The following is a 15986-nucleotide window of genomic DNA, read 5'->3' on the forward strand; positions in this document are numbered from 1 at the left end:
CTATCTCGAATCTGAGAACCTAATGTCTCCTCAATGAAATCCTAGTGTCACCATAATCACTTCTACTTTCCTTACAATCATTGCATGTGCGGTCGATTCAGTTTACACGTACCCCCGACAGAGTATAGTCGTAGGATCGCCATTGATTATGGCTTAAACATTCAACAGAATAGCTCTAGTACTTGGAATCAAAGTTACAACGTTTCTCCTACTTCAAATGTTCCTGTCATCAACCAGAGCTTAGTCGTGAGAGTTTGTAGATGGGGAGTTATTCCTCACTTTTCTAAAGAGTCACAACTACATGGATCAAATTACACGGCTTCGTTGAAAACAATCAACGCGAGGTCAGAGGTGAGAGGTGTAACTTATATCCACATCCAGCACTCACTCAATGTAGTCCCTCGAAGATGGCAGCTCTCCACTCTGGAACTCACTTAAGAGCTCAAAGAGATGCATTATCCCCGTTGACGGCTTCTTCGAATGGCTCCAATCAGGGAGAGAGAAGATACCTCATTTTACCAAACGTAAAGATGGAAAAATGATGATGTTCGCTGGTTTGTACGATACCAAGAATTCAAAAAACGGTAACGAGCAGAATATTCAGTCCTTCACAATCATCACCACTAGGGCTTCATCCCAGTTCTCATCTGTTCACAGCAGAATGCCCGTAATACTTACCCAGCAAGGTGCTGTAAAGTGGCTTGACAAGTCTAAAAAGTGGGACACTGAACTTGCCCGTCTTCTCGAACCATTCAATGATGACTTGGATATCTACGCTGTGACAAAGGAGATGTCTAAGCCGGGTTCAAGCAAACCAAGCTATGTTCAACCCATCAACCAACGTAAAGATGGTATTAAATCTTTCTTCGCTAAGCAATCTCAATCGCCCCAAAAAGACGGTGTTACTAAGGAGGATTTGAAGAAAGAGGAAAGCGGTGATGTGAGAAAGGAGGAAACTGAAAGCAATCTCAAAAGAGAAGATAAAGAATTAAACACAGCTATTAAGCGCAGCTTGGAAGATGCGGGCGGTGATTCTCGGAAAAACTACAAACCACTCAAGATTGCTAAGAAGGAACAAGACAACAAGACACTGGATGGATTTGTAAAGCAAGGGTAACAAGGCATTACCCATTTCATATCGCACACAATCTGTATTTTTGCGTAATTTATTCACCATGTTGTACATTTGACTAAATAATTGAGAATGGTATCAATCAAACACAAATCAACTTCCGAACGAGGTTGCAAGAGCCTGCTGCACCTGCAAGATCTGTTCCGATACAGCTGACAAGGTACCTTCATCAAGACGGTTGAATCTGTAAAAGAATAAGTCAGCATGAGCGCACTCTTTAAACTTCCACACCCACTCATCGAAACATCCCCACGCGCCAACCTGGCATAACCCAATGAAGATACGTCCCATGGCCTGGAAATCAAACGTTTCATCACAGCAGAAAACCAAGACAAATCTACCTAATTGTACACCAAGAGCCTTCACTGACTCTGTTTTACCTGTACCCGCAGGTCCGAATGGTGCACCACCAAGTTGTGAGTTAAGTGCTTGTGTCAAAGTCAGGTAGCACCTGTCGGTTAAAGGCGTCTGAACCAATCTGTCTGGTACACCTAGGTATTCGTAACCGTAATCGAAAGTAGCATCAGCCATGTGAACACTTAACCGGTCCATTGATATTGCCACATTGGTGTCCAAGTAGAATCTCATTTGATATAACCAATTGAAATCTCTGTGGCTGCTAACTTCATCTCTGATAAGCGATCTCAGAACGTCTCTTTGGTGTACTAGTTCAGTAATTAAGTGTTCACATTTACGTCTCTGTATAGTTGGTAGGTTCGTAAGGACGGTATCGGCCAAGACGTCAAGTGTGCGCAGAATAATAGACTGCTCAGCTCTCAGATCTAATCCAGCCTGCAGAGCTTTGTCGACTATGGTAGAAAACTCAATTTGTGTTGCAAGGACTACCAACTGAGCTGGATATTTGTTCATCCATTCCAAGAACATGTCGATATCGAGTTTTTCTTCGTTTGAGTAGAACTCCCTCAACGAAACGACAGAGTCAGTAAGCAAGTCTGCCAAAGACACCCTCATCTCACTCTCTATCCTAGCCAACCAGTCGTTAATCTTCGGATAGTCTTTCAATTGAATGATATTTGAAAAATTTACGATTTCGCCCTCTTTTGACACCATAGCTTGTATTTCGGTGATATCATCATTCAACACGACGTTGGAAATACCAGCGAACATTTTTTTCAAATGTTTCATAATCCTGATGATGTCCTTGCTGTTACCAATGATCTCAAGTAAATCTTCATCACCGACAAAGTAGAATCTAGGGAATGATGAACGCTCGCGCTCCAAATATTCACCCAATGCTTTCTGTACCTTATTGAGCGTTTCTGCGAGCTTTTCCATGCGCTTCTGTACATCAGTGATGCTCAAAACCTCCAAAACGAATGGTGCTTTCTTGACACCTTTAAGAATATTGTAGAACTCTGTATTGATGGTCTGGAATTTTTGACTCTCCATTGGAAGCAAATGTTTTATATCCGCAGATCCTGAGAATATTCCTTCCAAATAAACCCACTGTCTCTGTACATCTATCCACAAGTTGAACAGATTGTGTACACGAACCAGTTTGTCTTCCCACGACCGAGCATCATCTTCAAAGACCTTAAAGTAGGGCGAGTTAGACATTGCATTAAGTGAGTTTGTATGCTCAGTGCATTGCGAGAATAACTCATCCCAGCCCTTGATCAAGAAGCACTTGTTTTGATAATTGACTAGTTCAAGTTGATAGTTTGACCACGTTTCGCGAACTTGTTTCAAAAACTCCTCCAACGCCATTTCACCAGCTGCTTGGGTAATCACATCTCTTATCAAGGACTCATTCCGCTTCAAATCAACGTCATAGATATTACCTAGTGTCATGTTGTTTGGCGAGTAAACGCGGTTTATCTTTAAACTCTTAAACAGCTGATTCCAATGGCGGTCATGTAGAGCCTCGGAGCGGAGGTCTGAGATAGTTGAGTTGAGCTTTAGGTAGGACTTCAGAGTTTCTTGAACATATTCAAATGCACTGTACTGGCGCATCCTGCTCGGCATTTCGTTGGTCGAATTGAGCAGATTCTCCAACGATACACGCAATTTGCGTGGTTGCAGCGAAGCCCAAGTCGTCTCCTTTAGCTCTGCTATCTGGTCCCAAACACCTGAAAGCGCTGTCCACACAGCACGCAGATCCTTCAACTCTTCAAGCACAGGCTCGAGGCGATCATCATTCATATGTTCAAGGTCAAGAGCCTGACTGAGTGTTAGATATGGATTGATTTGTATGTGACACTCACCTCCTTAGCCCTGAAAACCAGATCATACTGACTCTTCAGCTGTTCTACGCGCAATCCGTAGATGTTGATTGTATTCATGGCCTGATCAGCGCGTATATTACCTTGAATCGGTTTGTTATCCTCCCATTCCTTGATGATCTCTTCTATCTTATTACGAACAATCTTATCCTCAGCATCGATCTTGAGCTGCAGACCAGACAACTGCTCCAGAATGAGGTCATTCTTACGCTTGAGGATTTCATTGAAAGCACTCCATTCACCTTGTACCTGATCAACCCAAAGCCAGTCAGATGGGAATTGGTAGCGCTGCTTTTCAAGCGTCTTTTCACTCTCAATAAACAAAGCAATTTCAGGCTCCCACTTTCTGGCTCTCTTTTTGATATCCTGAACGAAAGTGATGAAAGACACAGCCTGGACTGTAGAGCTACCTTCTATAGACTGCGTTTCTAATTCGTAGCGAGCTTTTTGTATAGCAGAATGAGCCTCTTTCATTGCATCTTTCAACTTCTGCCCAAATCGAGTGACAATATCACGTTGCCAGAAATCATACTTTGCATTTACCTTCACTTGCACCTGAGCAAAATCCACAACAGCCGCACCGAATGAGTGTTGAGTGTCAGAAGTATCAAATGTACTTCTTGTCTTTTTTATCTCACTTAACAGCTGCTGCCACAACGCTAATGAGTCACCAAGACGACTGTAAACCTGTTCGCCTTCCAGATCCCATAAGGATTGGAACTGTAGCCATTTACCGACATATGAACTTACTTCCTTCACCTTTTCTTCGATTAAAGCGAATGGTTTGGCTAGCGTCTCGAATGGTAGCTTGGTGAGGAGTGTGGTGTAAGTGTTGTCGTATTCAAACTCTGGTACGCGGCTGAACTGCAGACCGATTTCGTACCGCGAAGACTGTATGCGCGGGAGGTTACATATTACACCCAGCCAAATGTGCAATTGCTTATACCAATCTGTGCGGGAATGCTCAACCGGTGGATCGACGTAGATCACTTGGTCTCTGATACGAATTTCATGATATAATTGCTCCAACTCTATAAAAACTTCGTTATCGTGCTTGGCTTTCTTCATAATTGCCTCTTTTGATCGACTGACTGGTGCCTCTTCTCTACTTCTATTGAAAGCGACGCACCATTCGTCAATAATCTGCTTTACACGCTCAAGTAAAACATTTTCAATCTTAGAGTCCAACTTCTCAACCCAATTATTCAGATTAGTGTATCCTTCCAAGTTGAGCTTGTCGATGGTCTTTTGAATAGATGTCAGGTGAGAAGCGAAGATCTCTGCTTTGAATGGACAAGTGACTAGCTCGTCAATTGTTCTCATCACTTCATTATACGTGTCAATAAGATCATCGGTTTTGTCCTTAATAATATTAATATAGTTAAAACATCAGTCACCGAACTCACCTGCAATACTCCAACCGCACTAGCAAACTCTCTTATAAAGTACATATGTCTCCCTTCGCGTCCTTCTATACTTGAAAGAGCCCCAAAGCGAGTGTCATAGGTATTAACAAAGAATTCCCATCTTAATGGCATACCCTTAGTGATTATGTTTTGCGCTTCAATTCTATACTCGGCAATCAAGGGCTCAATGCCTGGGTTAGCAGTGATTCTTTCGACTGTCAAGGAATACGTTCGGACAGTTTCCATCAAACTGACTGCATGTGGGTAGACACGCTTGGCGTCTTTAGCTATGTTGATGATAGCATGCGGAACTTGGAATTGTCTCCAGAGAAGATTTCTGACCTCTTTAAAGAGCGTTATAACTTGTGGATCAAAATTAACACTGAGCTGATAAACATTTAGTTCGCCAGTAACTGAATTACGAGTGCGGCTAATTTCAAACAACCGACCTTCAATACGCATGTCACGACGATTGATTTCATGTAGCCAGGCCTCGAAGATTGGACGCGTGTCAAGCTTTTTTCTGAAGGAGGTACTCTCACTTTGCAGCTTAGCTCCCTCAGCATACAAATCCCAACCCTCACCAAGGACATCCTCAACACGCTTCATGTACATGTTCAACTGCCTCTCGATCTGTTTGGCCCATATAATTGCGCCAGCGATTGGCGGTATATCTCTGAGCTGCGACATGTGGAATGCCTCAGTGTTTCTGTACTGTGTTGTAAATTTGCCATGTAGTCGCTTAATATCTTCTTTGACAGAATCGATGAGCTGCGTTTGGTATTCTGAGATGGCGCCACGAATCTAGATACATGTCAGGCAAGTCATTGGTTCTAGGAGAGCACCCACCTTGGGTCTAACGAAGAGTGCATTGTAGTAACCGAAGACTCTAAACATCTCAGATGCATTACGAGCAGTACCTAGGAGGTCCCTGAGACGAGCAATGATCTGATTTTCGACGCGTGCAACACGCTCGTTGTAGGCAGTTTCAGCGGCGATCCAAATTTCAGTACCCTCTGTGAGTGTTTTAGATAAGACATTTTAGTAATGAAGACGACCGACCAACTGAAATATCCAAGACATTGACGTTTTTCAGAGTGTCATAAGCTGCCTTTACTTCGTCCTCCATATCGAGATCGGTGAGATTGTCGGCACCAACCCCTGTACCGGCTTTGGTGTTTCTTGTAGCAGTCATGTTGCGCAATTGCTCATGCTGCTTGCGAAAGTTACGAAGATACGCACACCTCTCAGCCAACTTCCAATGTGCTGCGTTGATTTTGATAGGAAGAAATTTTTCCGAGCGCTTTCTGGTTACTTCACGTGCGACGTTGGTAAACTCCTTCAAAACGTCGTCCCAGACTTTGAATGCGGAGTCAGCAGCGTTGATGGAGCGCTCAAAACTCTCGTACTCCATGTACATTAGTCTGTGCGTTTGGAGTACTTTAAGCATTTGGTCGTTGAAATCTTTTGAGATAGCTTCGACTAATGGTAACGCGCGTCTGATTGGGTATGGTGATAATTTGAGCTTCTTGTTGATGTGACCGAATATAAGATATAGACTGTCTTGTATCTTTTGAAAGTCTGTAGCTGAAAGCAGTTCGTCTAATGGGAAATCCTTCATTAGTTGGTTATACTTGTGAACAATATCGGTTGCCTCCTTCAAACCGGTATCAGCGATAAATGAGACCGTAGCATGAAAACGTTTGGCATATTTGAGAATTTCCAATGTGAGCATGATTGGTTCGGACTTGAGTTGTTCTTCAATACCTTCTAAAGCTCTTTCCATACTAAGCCAGAAGTTGATTTCTTGAGAGGCAGTTCCACTGGCGACATCTCTATTCAGCTTGGTAACATTTCTGATCTCTTTGATCCAGCTATTAACATCGTTCTGAAGACGATTGAGAAATGTGCTGTCATTGAGAAGTGATTGTGGCTGTACATCTGACGGTGCAGGTCGAGTTCCAGCGGCATGTGCAATGGTTACAGCGTCCCTGACAGCGGAATGAATAGCAAGATGAGTCTCTGGAATCTCAACATTTTGCTGTAAATGAAGCAGTGATAGTTCTAACTCTGCAAACTTCTTTTTTGTCATTGGAATACCCATCTTGGAATCTGCGTCTTTCGATTTACTGACGTCGTTTCCTTTTCCTTTGGCATTGACGAATGCATCAAAGTAGGGAGCAGCGGCAAGGTGCACAAGAGCATGCAAGACCTCATAACCGCCGTCAGCGAGGTTGAGAATGACGAGTTGGGAAGAAAGTGGATCAACCGGAGAAAGGGTTGGATACCTCTTTAGCATGAAAACGGTTGAAACGAGATTAGGAGGATGAGTCAGAGTATGTGTCAGATTGTAAGTCAATCTTGGAGGATCGTCCTGCGTGCGTAGCTGCTGGATGTACAAACCCATCAAAGACTGGTCATTGGCGAATCTGAGGATATCTTCGTCTGTACTTGCGTTCCAAAGACTAATTAATTCGCTGCTGTCCGCGTTGATTAGCTTAGGGAGTAGATCCTCGAGATATGCTTTGAAGGAATTCGCGTCAAGACTCTCTTGAATTGGCTCAGTGGCTGGCGGAGGTTCTGGATTAATTGGAGTCGCGTCTACGGCTGACATTTATTTATTTTAATTCCCAATGTTGATCGTTGTAGCTAATCAAGAGATTTCCCTTCAATTGTACGACGATGAGCGGCCCAGCAGAGACTAAAGTATTAGCAGTGTGTTTGGGTAATATCTGCAGATCCCGTCAGTCTGCCCTTGCAGCCCCACGCACACAAATCTAAATTCATCTCATAGCAATGGCGGAGGGAGTTCTCAAACAAATCAAAGACGAGAATAACTTGCCTGTGTTTGTGGAATCTGCCGGTACTGCTGCTTACCACGAGGGCGAATACGCAGACGAAAGAACGATATCCACACTCTTAAATCACGGAATTACGATGGATTCACTCGCTAGGAAGGTCAGGCAGAGTGATTTCAATGAGTTCGACCACATACTCGCCATGGATGGCAGTAACCTTTCAAACCTCCTCAAAATAGCTCCAAAGAACTGTAAAGCCGATGTTAAACTCTTTGGTTCATATGGCGATGGCAAGGCTATACAAGAGTGAGTTGATGAGTCTTGTGTCCTCTTCCCGCTAACACACGCTTAAGCCCATACTACGGTGGACAAAGTAAATAAACACACTATAACATCACAAACACTAACATACGATAGTGGGATTCTCAAAAACTTATGAGCAATGTTTGAAATACGGGAAGGCATTCTACGAATCTCTCGGCTACACTTTAAACGCAATATAGATATAGATGAATCGTAACGTTAATTGAAAAAGTAGTATACAACGAAACAAATGCAAAACAAAGCCCCACTCTCCAATTTAAGCGAAGTAACACTCACCCAAGAACAGTGAGCTGAGTTCAGATAGCTGCTCTTCACTAAACTTGTGGATATTCTCAGACCAGCTGTCTTGGTGCGTGCGTCTCCAGTCCTGAGCTGTTTTTCTTATTGTTGAGCTGATGACAGTATCTGAGCTTGACACATGCTCAGCTAATACCCCAGTAAGCAATTCAGGCATCCAAGAAGGAACGTCGTATGGAAATGCGTTTATGAGTGCGCAAATTCCAAGTATCCCTGAGTGTAGCTTGAGTACTGCTGGTGCATAACTACTGTTAACTTCTCCACTCTCCATTCTGCGTCTTGGGAGAAGTGAGTGTGCTGAAACAGTGTCAGTAAACCTCTTCTTGAGGTCAAGTGTGTATGATCTCTGAGAACATCTAACTATTCCTGACAGTGTCTCAGCTGCTCTTTCTCTCACTTCTATGTTTTGATCTCTGAGCAACTTGTACAGCTCTTCCATAACTCCCAAAGTAGTCGATTGCGATATGTGAGGAAGTTGGAAAAAGTAGAAGACAGCTATTTTTAGGTTAGAGGAAAAACTGAATTGAGAATATGACTAACCTGTTATAGGGAGAGCATGCAAACGAACGCGATATCTCTGCAAGATTGTTATCAAATTGAAATTCGCAGTATCGTCAGCACCCACAGTAGATGATCCAACGACGTCCAACAGCGTGCGCACAACAGGTTCAGAGTACTCTCTTGGTGGTGGAATGACAGCAAAGAGACTGAGCACTGACTGTGCAGTAGCTTGCAGATCAGGTGAATCAGACAGCTCCCGCATATTGAAAAAGTCAGGCAACAGCTCGATTGAGATAGGGTAGAACGAGCATCTAGTAGAATCGTGAAGTGCATCCCAGATGAATCTCAAAACTACTTAGTGTTAGTGTGAACGTCAATGACGAGACTGCAACACGCACTTGTCAAACCAATCTTATCGTACGTCGATAGTGAAGACTTGGGTGGCGGAAGTCTGTTATTATACTCAAACGCCAGGTACTTTTTAATGTTGCGAACATGCCCCAACGTCTTTTGCTCAACGTTGTGCTTAATAATAATCTTGTCGCTTGGTACGGTCTCTGAAACTCTTTGGAGGTCGTCGACATTCGCAAAGCTAGGATGGAGCTAGATTCGGGATATTAGCGGTTTGCTTAAATAGACTGCTAATTCGCAAACACACCTGTGATCTATTCAATTTCTGTAGAGTCTTGGCGATGTTAGCCCTAACTTCCGCATAATCATGATTGAGCGCATCGAATGACCAATACATGTCACCAATTTCAGCTGACCATGCTGAAAATCTCCAGCTGACTGTCTTGACGACGAGTCTGAGCAGATTAATGGAGTACGCCTGAGACCAAGCTGACGATGATGCGTTTCTGTTCAAGTCACCCCGATTAACAATCCAGCTGACAAGAGGTAACAACCTTCTTGGATCACGGTGATAGAGTGCGTTTATGACAAATACTTCCCACGTAGCAGCGCTATCTGGTCTAACATTGCTCAAGAAGTCCAGTTTCGGGGTGAGCCAGCTCCAGAGATCATCAGATGCATATTTCGGCCAATGCTTCACACCCCTCAACAAGCCGGACAACAACTCAGAAGCAGCCCTCTGCTTATGCCTATCCCCAACATCTTCCAATAAAGGCTCAATCACAGTCTTCAGCAACGTAAGCGGTTTTTCAGACATTGCGAAAATACTCTTGATGAAATTGACGTGGTCGTATGAAGGTGTAGTCGACGAAGATTCGATAGAAAGTTGAGAAATAAACTTATTCCACCAATCGATCGACATAACTGTTTCAGTGATGGCCTGTACTGACGCTGAGCTTTCGTTTTCCCACTCAAATGGGAAACGATTTACGGGGGGCAGTTCATATACTTCGAGAGAAGGTCCCCAACACAACCATCCTGATTGCGCTTTATCCTGAAGAAGCACGTCGCTGCTCCAGTCTGAGATAGGCTGCTTAAATTGATTGAGGTACTTATCAGTAGTGAATGAAGCATCATCTTCAATCTTGACTGTCTTTTTTAGCGGATTTTTCGTGTTTTTCAATAAGAGCTTTTCGTTGAGATTAGTACCTTGACCAAATGTACGCAGCTTGACAAAGTGCAAAATTTTAGTAATACTCCCATAAGCGTGCTCACGGATTTTGGGACTATAAGAAGTTAGAAGGTTCAACACTAATTTTAAAACCTACTGATCTGATATGGTATTTGCAAGGAAGTAGCGAGTGAGACGCTCAGACATTGGTTTATCTCTGCGTATAAGATTCTTCAGTACACGTTGCGCAATGAGCTGGTATCTCCAATGAGTATTGCTACTCTCGGCGAATTCCAATACTTGAGGCATCTAGAAGAAATGTGAGCGAGGTCTAGACAAAGTAGGTTCACCTACCAGCTCCTCGTAGAGCTCTTCGCGATGTTCTACGCGTCCAGCCGCAGCGTTGGCAACCTCTGCAATAAGCTCTTGTGAATCAACAGACTCTCCACCCAGCTCCTTCTCCAGTTTCTCAATGACGTTCTCAGTTTGCTTGCACTTTAAGCGTGATGTGAGGGCATTGATCTCTGGCATTCTTACAACAACCTCTCTCGATAGATTCTGAATGAGGTTCTGGATCGAAGGCTTTTCCTCAGTCTGTGCGCTCAGCAAAGCCAATATAGTTCTCTTGAACTGGTCGAAATGGAGAAGATAGTAGCTGACCCACGACTTGTTCATCAGAACGAACAGGGCTCCCTTTTTGCGATCAACGTCTACACCTGGCTTGAGCGCATCCAAGATCTTGTCCATTGATAAGGCTTTAGTGCCATCATAGAATACTGCCAGTTGGTGAAGGGTGTTCTGTGCTGTCTTACGCACTGCTGTGTAGGACGACAGTGACAATTCTAGCACATCGTCTAGGAGCATGTCGTCCAATTGGGAGCGCTGGCGATTAAACGTGTTGAGATGAAGTCTTGTGGCATGAAGATATGACGCTCTTCTAACAAACGTCATGCGTGGCCATTCTTTTTGTCTCGGGATGATTTTATTGACAGATTTGTGGAACGTGTAACGTCTACGTGTGTTTTCGTAGTGTGTGGAGTCCATGCCGTTCTCACTCATAAACACCCTCAACGAACGTAAGAACGCCTTAACGCAATCTATAGAATCAGACGACTCATTCTGCTCGTTGGGGTTCGTAAATGTACGCGCCACTTTGTGCAAAAGTTCGCCGAATCTGAAGCGGAATTGATTAAAGTACTGTATGCGTGGGTCATCCTCCGATAAGACGCCTTGAGATTTGAAAGGTGGTTGTTTTTCGACGAAATTCTGCGGGAACTCTCCCCAATCTGACACCTCACGACCTTTGTCTGGTGCCTCAGTCTGTAAAAGTGATGCAATAGCAGTGAGTGAATGTCTTAGGTGCAGAGTCTTTCTGCAGAAGTCATTTGACCAATCCTTACTCTTGGTAGACGTACTCGAAAGATTATCGAGATCTTTCATCTCAGGTTCGAGTATTTGCTCGAATAGCTCGACAGCCATATCGAACTCTTCGAGCGATGGAATGTGCCATTCTACATCCACATCACCACCTTCATATAACCTTCCCCAATGCTGGAAATGATTGCGAGCGAACGAAGGAGAGTTCCACTCCTCGTCATTCACGAACCGCGTTGATGTCGTGTAGTATTGGACAAGCGTCTGCAGAACTCTTTGCAGAACACTCGATGACCACATATAACCTCTTTCAGATTTACATGCGGTGGCAGTCAATTTGAGTATATCGACAATATCACTCTTGTAAGCCAGTAAAGCTTTGCCACAATGACTCAAACAGCCTGTTAGGACTGCCAGTGCCCAGTGAAGAGATGTGTCACCGGCGAAGGGCGTAGATGTCGATGTAGTCCTCTCGCCTGAAGCACCATGATGCAACTCAATCTTGACAGTTGAGATAGACCATCCCAAAAACTGCTTCAAAGTTTTCTCAGCATCCGCCTTGGCAAAGCATGAAACTAGTTGTCCAATAACCCTCACACTATTGGCACGTGTGGTTGTTGAAACATACTGAAAAACCTGCTTGAGTGCCAGTTGGAAGATAGGTGGTGAGAGAGCCCCACAAACAACTTCACAAGCCGACATGAGAGTGTGTATTACACTCTCTTCAATACGCCCACCAACTCTATTATGTTTACCGCCCTCTTCTGGTAGGTTTTCACATAAAATAAAGACTCTCCTAAAAAATTCAATAACCCAATCTCCAAATGAAGAGGTGGAAGTGCGTATCAGATTGTCAGCTTCTTCAGGCGTCAATGGTGGATCGTTTGCTTCACGTCCTTCAGGGAACGATGTCTCGACAGGGCTGCTTACTTCGATTGGTGCACACCCATCCAAATCCATAGGATTGACTGACTTGCGACGGTGAGCATCTACCTCATCCGAGCCTTCAGATGTAGCATCACCAATCCTGACAGAATGAAGGGACGTGATAATAAACATGCACGTAGCGATTGTTTTGGTGGGATCATTCATATCTATGCCTGGTAACGAGAACTCCAGCAGTGGAAGAAGATCTTTGGCACCTGCATAATATTTGGAGCGTGAGACGAGGTGTGGTGCGACAGTTGAGAGTGCAGTTATTACAGCTGATGTACGGTGTGTTTCTGTGAGTGCTTCTAGTGACGGATAAGCGCGTTCCATGAGAGCAGGGTAGATGAGATCAGGTTCAAGCAGTGCTAAGTTGCGCAGGCAGCTCTGTGTGTTAGTGATTGAGATCGGGTCCTGATACTTGCGTTAGAGTACATACGATGTAGCGAACAATCCTACCTTAGAAAACATAGAGAGTAAGGCAACTGTACGTAATGAGTGCACAAACTCCTTCTTCATTTGCTTCGTCAAGCGCCATTGAAGGGGAGTTTTGCAGTCAGGCTTCTGCTCATCATTCCACCTTTCCAGAAAGAGCGAGGAGGTATCGGAAATGAAATATGTTAGTGCGAAAGTGTGGGCTCCCCAATTCGAAGGATGGAAGTATGTCTCAGTGTTGAGGATGAGCTTGTTTAGAGCATCGAGTGCCTTTGAGCCACCGAGGTGTTTGTTGAATGCACTTGATCCACCGACTGTTGGAGCACTGAGCTGATTCTTAGACTTGTTGACGGGAGTTTCGGAAATTGGTGTGCCAGCGGCCGATGAAGCAGCCACGCCAGCATCCTGCGACATGGAGTAGACCAGAATAATAGCCAGTGAAAAGGTTCTATTTGTTGGCTTCTTCAAATTAAGTACATTCTGGCTGATCTTTCCATCTGGACCTAGTGTGTCACCTCCTCTCAGCTTTCCAACAGCAATGTTGAAAGACGACAAAGCCTTTTGCATGACAGTATCAAATTGAGCTTCAGTGAGAATACCAATGTCTTTCCTAATGCCCTTCCAGCTGCTGTCGGCAGATTTGTCTTTGGGTGGACGGCCGACACTTGGTATATCTGAAGGGGCTGGAGCAAGAGAATCGATAAAACGTGGGTCACTGATGGAAGGGTCGAGGTGCTTCTCGGTCAAGCGAGCGACGAGGTCGAGATGCTGATCATCAATATGAGAGGAATTAAAAGTCTCCCAGATTCTGAAAGTGATAGGCAGCCAATACTGTGGGTGAGACAAGGGCAAAAACTGGACCAAGAAGGCCTGTGTGGAGATGATGGAATCAACCGAGGAACCATCCATCTGTGGCAATATCGTATCGAGCATGTTTTGGTACTCGGAAGGGTGGAAGAAGCGTTGAGCGTATTCAGTGAGGGTGAGAAGGTTATTTGTGATGTTTTTGCGGCTAGTTTCACGCTGCTTAGGGAAAAGCTCTGTGGATAGAATATCATAAAGTGGTTTCCAGGGCAAGACAATGTCCTTGATAGAAATTCTCTTCTTGGAGCTTATAAGGGACATTAAGCGATTAGCGAATAAGTTAATGAAACGGCCATCCATCCCAGGGGTGACGAGTAGCTGGTAATAGAGACGCGTAAGCTGCACTCTTCGTTCCCTGGTCATAGGATACTTGAGGGATAGCCAGGCCTGGAGTCTATGATCCCAAATGCTGAAGCTGATGTCCCAGTCATTGGCTTTGGCAGCATTGATGAGCTTGTGAATGATATGGTCCAATCTCGAGTCCATTTCTTCAAGGGATTCAACTTGATAAGGAATGTGCTTAAATTGGTGCGTGGCTTTGACCCTCGAGTCCTCATCGCGGCCAGCAGAAGGCTTCATCTCATCCTCCGTGAGATCGATTTCTGAGTCCGTGGAATCGTCGCTGCTGTAGTCTTCTATGTCTGTCCTGCTGTGGCGTTAACGGGGAGTTTGTGTGCTAATTACAAATATAATTACATGTTTGATGGTATTGCTCAACGATTACGTAGGTGTCCCCGAAATGGGGATTCATCAAGGCGAAAACAAAGTAGCAAATAAAATACTTAGATTTCTTCTGATAGGAATCCTGGATTATTTTACTTGAAATTTACTTGAATTTATTGCTAGGGTTATTGAGCGTAAAATTCGATTTTGGCGGCCAGTCTTCTCTTTTCAACAACCACGCTTGAAATTGCGTATAACATTGTAATTTCAAGGCGGTGGTTATAAAGCCAACGCTGGCAGTGAAAAGTGGATTGATCCTCAGCGCTGCCCACTCTTCACTGCCAGCGTTGGGCTGTTTGTAAGAGTGAGTTGAAAGCATATACAGCCAGATGATGAATAAACGCAAATGGGAATCTCTCTGATAAATTTCATGAACCGATAAACATTTATTTGCTAACTGAATCGCTGTCGACGTGATTTTTATTTTGCTAACTGGCTTTTCACAGCGTGCCTTAAAGGGCGTGAATGGTGAAGGTGCTCACGGCGGCTATTTGAAATGTAAGTTGAACTCCCCCTCAGCAACCCAGATAGAGACAATGATGACTGAGATCATGCACCACACATAATGATGCTTAGTACTTGTCAGTAACCTTTGTTAGCTCAAAGTGACAAGGACTGAGCGTCCACTTGATGAGAAAACGATCCGCTGCGTTCTTGCTGACCGCTCTATCTTGGGTTGCTGAGATATTATAATCACAATCTAACAAAGTATTTGCAGTGTTCTTGAAAGAAATTTATATGATATCGTTAACATTATTCAAAAATTACATGTTATCATTATTCTTGTCCTTGATTGATGCTTTCCTATTGATACCTTCACCAGTTCTAGCTCTTTTTTCCATCTACGGCAATCGCCGTTAGTGACGTCATTTTCTAAGGGATCTATCTAAACTCACCGCTTTCCTCTCGTTCTGCCACATATTCTCTGTGAAAAGTCTTATTCCCTCACTGTCTGAATCCACGATCGTCAGCAACAACGCCACACTGCAGTCCACTTCCGCTACCCACACTTTTTCTGTGCATGTACGTCGATTGACGCTGGAGGCGGTGGGGTTTTCAATACTGGATGCTCGGACATCTTAGATAGTCAAGAAGAAGGAGCTATCTCCACACTGTACCTGTGACGTATCTCGTTAAACGTAGCAAGAGCATGTGGAGGTCTAAGATGTTTTTATGATTTTTATAGAGCTATTAATTATGTCAATTTAATGCCTTACTTGGTCCAAACGGTGTGCTGATTTCTTGCAGTTGCATATCGAGTCTCACGTATATGCAATCTCAGGGTGAGTTAGATGCCGAAGGTACGCCCATCCAGGCACATTGTCTATAATCCACAGGAGTTATTAATCACGCCTATTTGTTATGACACATCCAATCTTCGCATTCTACGTAATCAAAACGCAGTAAACTTTTTATTAGATGGTCCGGGTGGTTTGACTT

At 44.0% G+C, this 15986-nt stretch overlaps 4 protein-coding genes across 4 annotated transcripts; 2 read left to right on the top strand and 2 right to left on the bottom strand.

Moving 5' to 3' along the window:
* Positions 1-84: 84 nt before the first annotated feature.
* J056_004318 (UPF0361 protein yoqW) lies at positions 85-1117 on the top strand (the record flags this gene model as incomplete). Its single annotated transcript, XM_009269519.1, has 2 exons — positions 85-351; positions 398-1117. 2 exons carry the CDS (start codon positions 85-87, stop codon positions 1115-1117), a joined length of 987 nt encoding a protein of 328 aa, XP_009267794.1.
* Positions 1118-1225: 108 nt separating this feature from the next.
* On the bottom strand, positions 1226-7395 carry J056_004319 (Dynein heavy chain, cytoplasmic; the record flags this gene model as incomplete). Its single annotated transcript, XM_009269520.1, has 6 exons — positions 1226-1316; positions 1368-3313; positions 3358-4737; positions 4782-5585; positions 5631-5797; positions 5844-7395. The coding sequence occupies 6 exons, from the start codon at positions 7393-7395 to the stop codon at positions 1226-1228; spliced, it is 5940 nt and encodes a 1979-aa protein (XP_009267795.1).
* Positions 7396-7463: 68 nt separating this feature from the next.
* On the top strand, positions 7464-8082 carry J056_004320 (Low molecular weight phosphotyrosine protein phosphatase; the record flags this gene model as incomplete). The annotated part of the gene is made up of 4 exons (XM_009269521.1): positions 7464-7524; positions 7576-7885; positions 7933-7952; positions 7997-8082. 4 exons carry the CDS (start codon positions 7464-7466, stop codon positions 8080-8082), a joined length of 477 nt encoding a protein of 158 aa, XP_009267796.1.
* Positions 8083-8159: 77 nt separating this feature from the next.
* J056_004321 (Proteasome activator complex subunit 4) lies at positions 8160-15624 on the bottom strand (the record flags this gene model as incomplete). The annotated part of the gene is made up of 11 exons (XM_009269522.1): positions 8160-8695; positions 8741-8777; positions 8826-9052; positions 9100-9304; positions 9360-10338; positions 10381-10532; positions 10578-12938; positions 12984-14469; positions 15315-15388; positions 15443-15498; positions 15555-15624. 11 exons carry the CDS (start codon positions 15622-15624, stop codon positions 8160-8162), a joined length of 6183 nt encoding a protein of 2060 aa, XP_009267797.1.
* Positions 15625-15986: the final 362 nt, after the last annotated feature.

This window comes from Wallemia ichthyophaga (genome assembly GCF_000400465.1).
Source record: "Wallemia ichthyophaga EXF-994 unplaced genomic scaffold scaffold7, whole genome shotgun sequence".
Taxonomy (NCBI): domain Eukaryota; kingdom Fungi; phylum Basidiomycota; class Wallemiomycetes; order Wallemiales; family Wallemiaceae; genus Wallemia; species Wallemia ichthyophaga.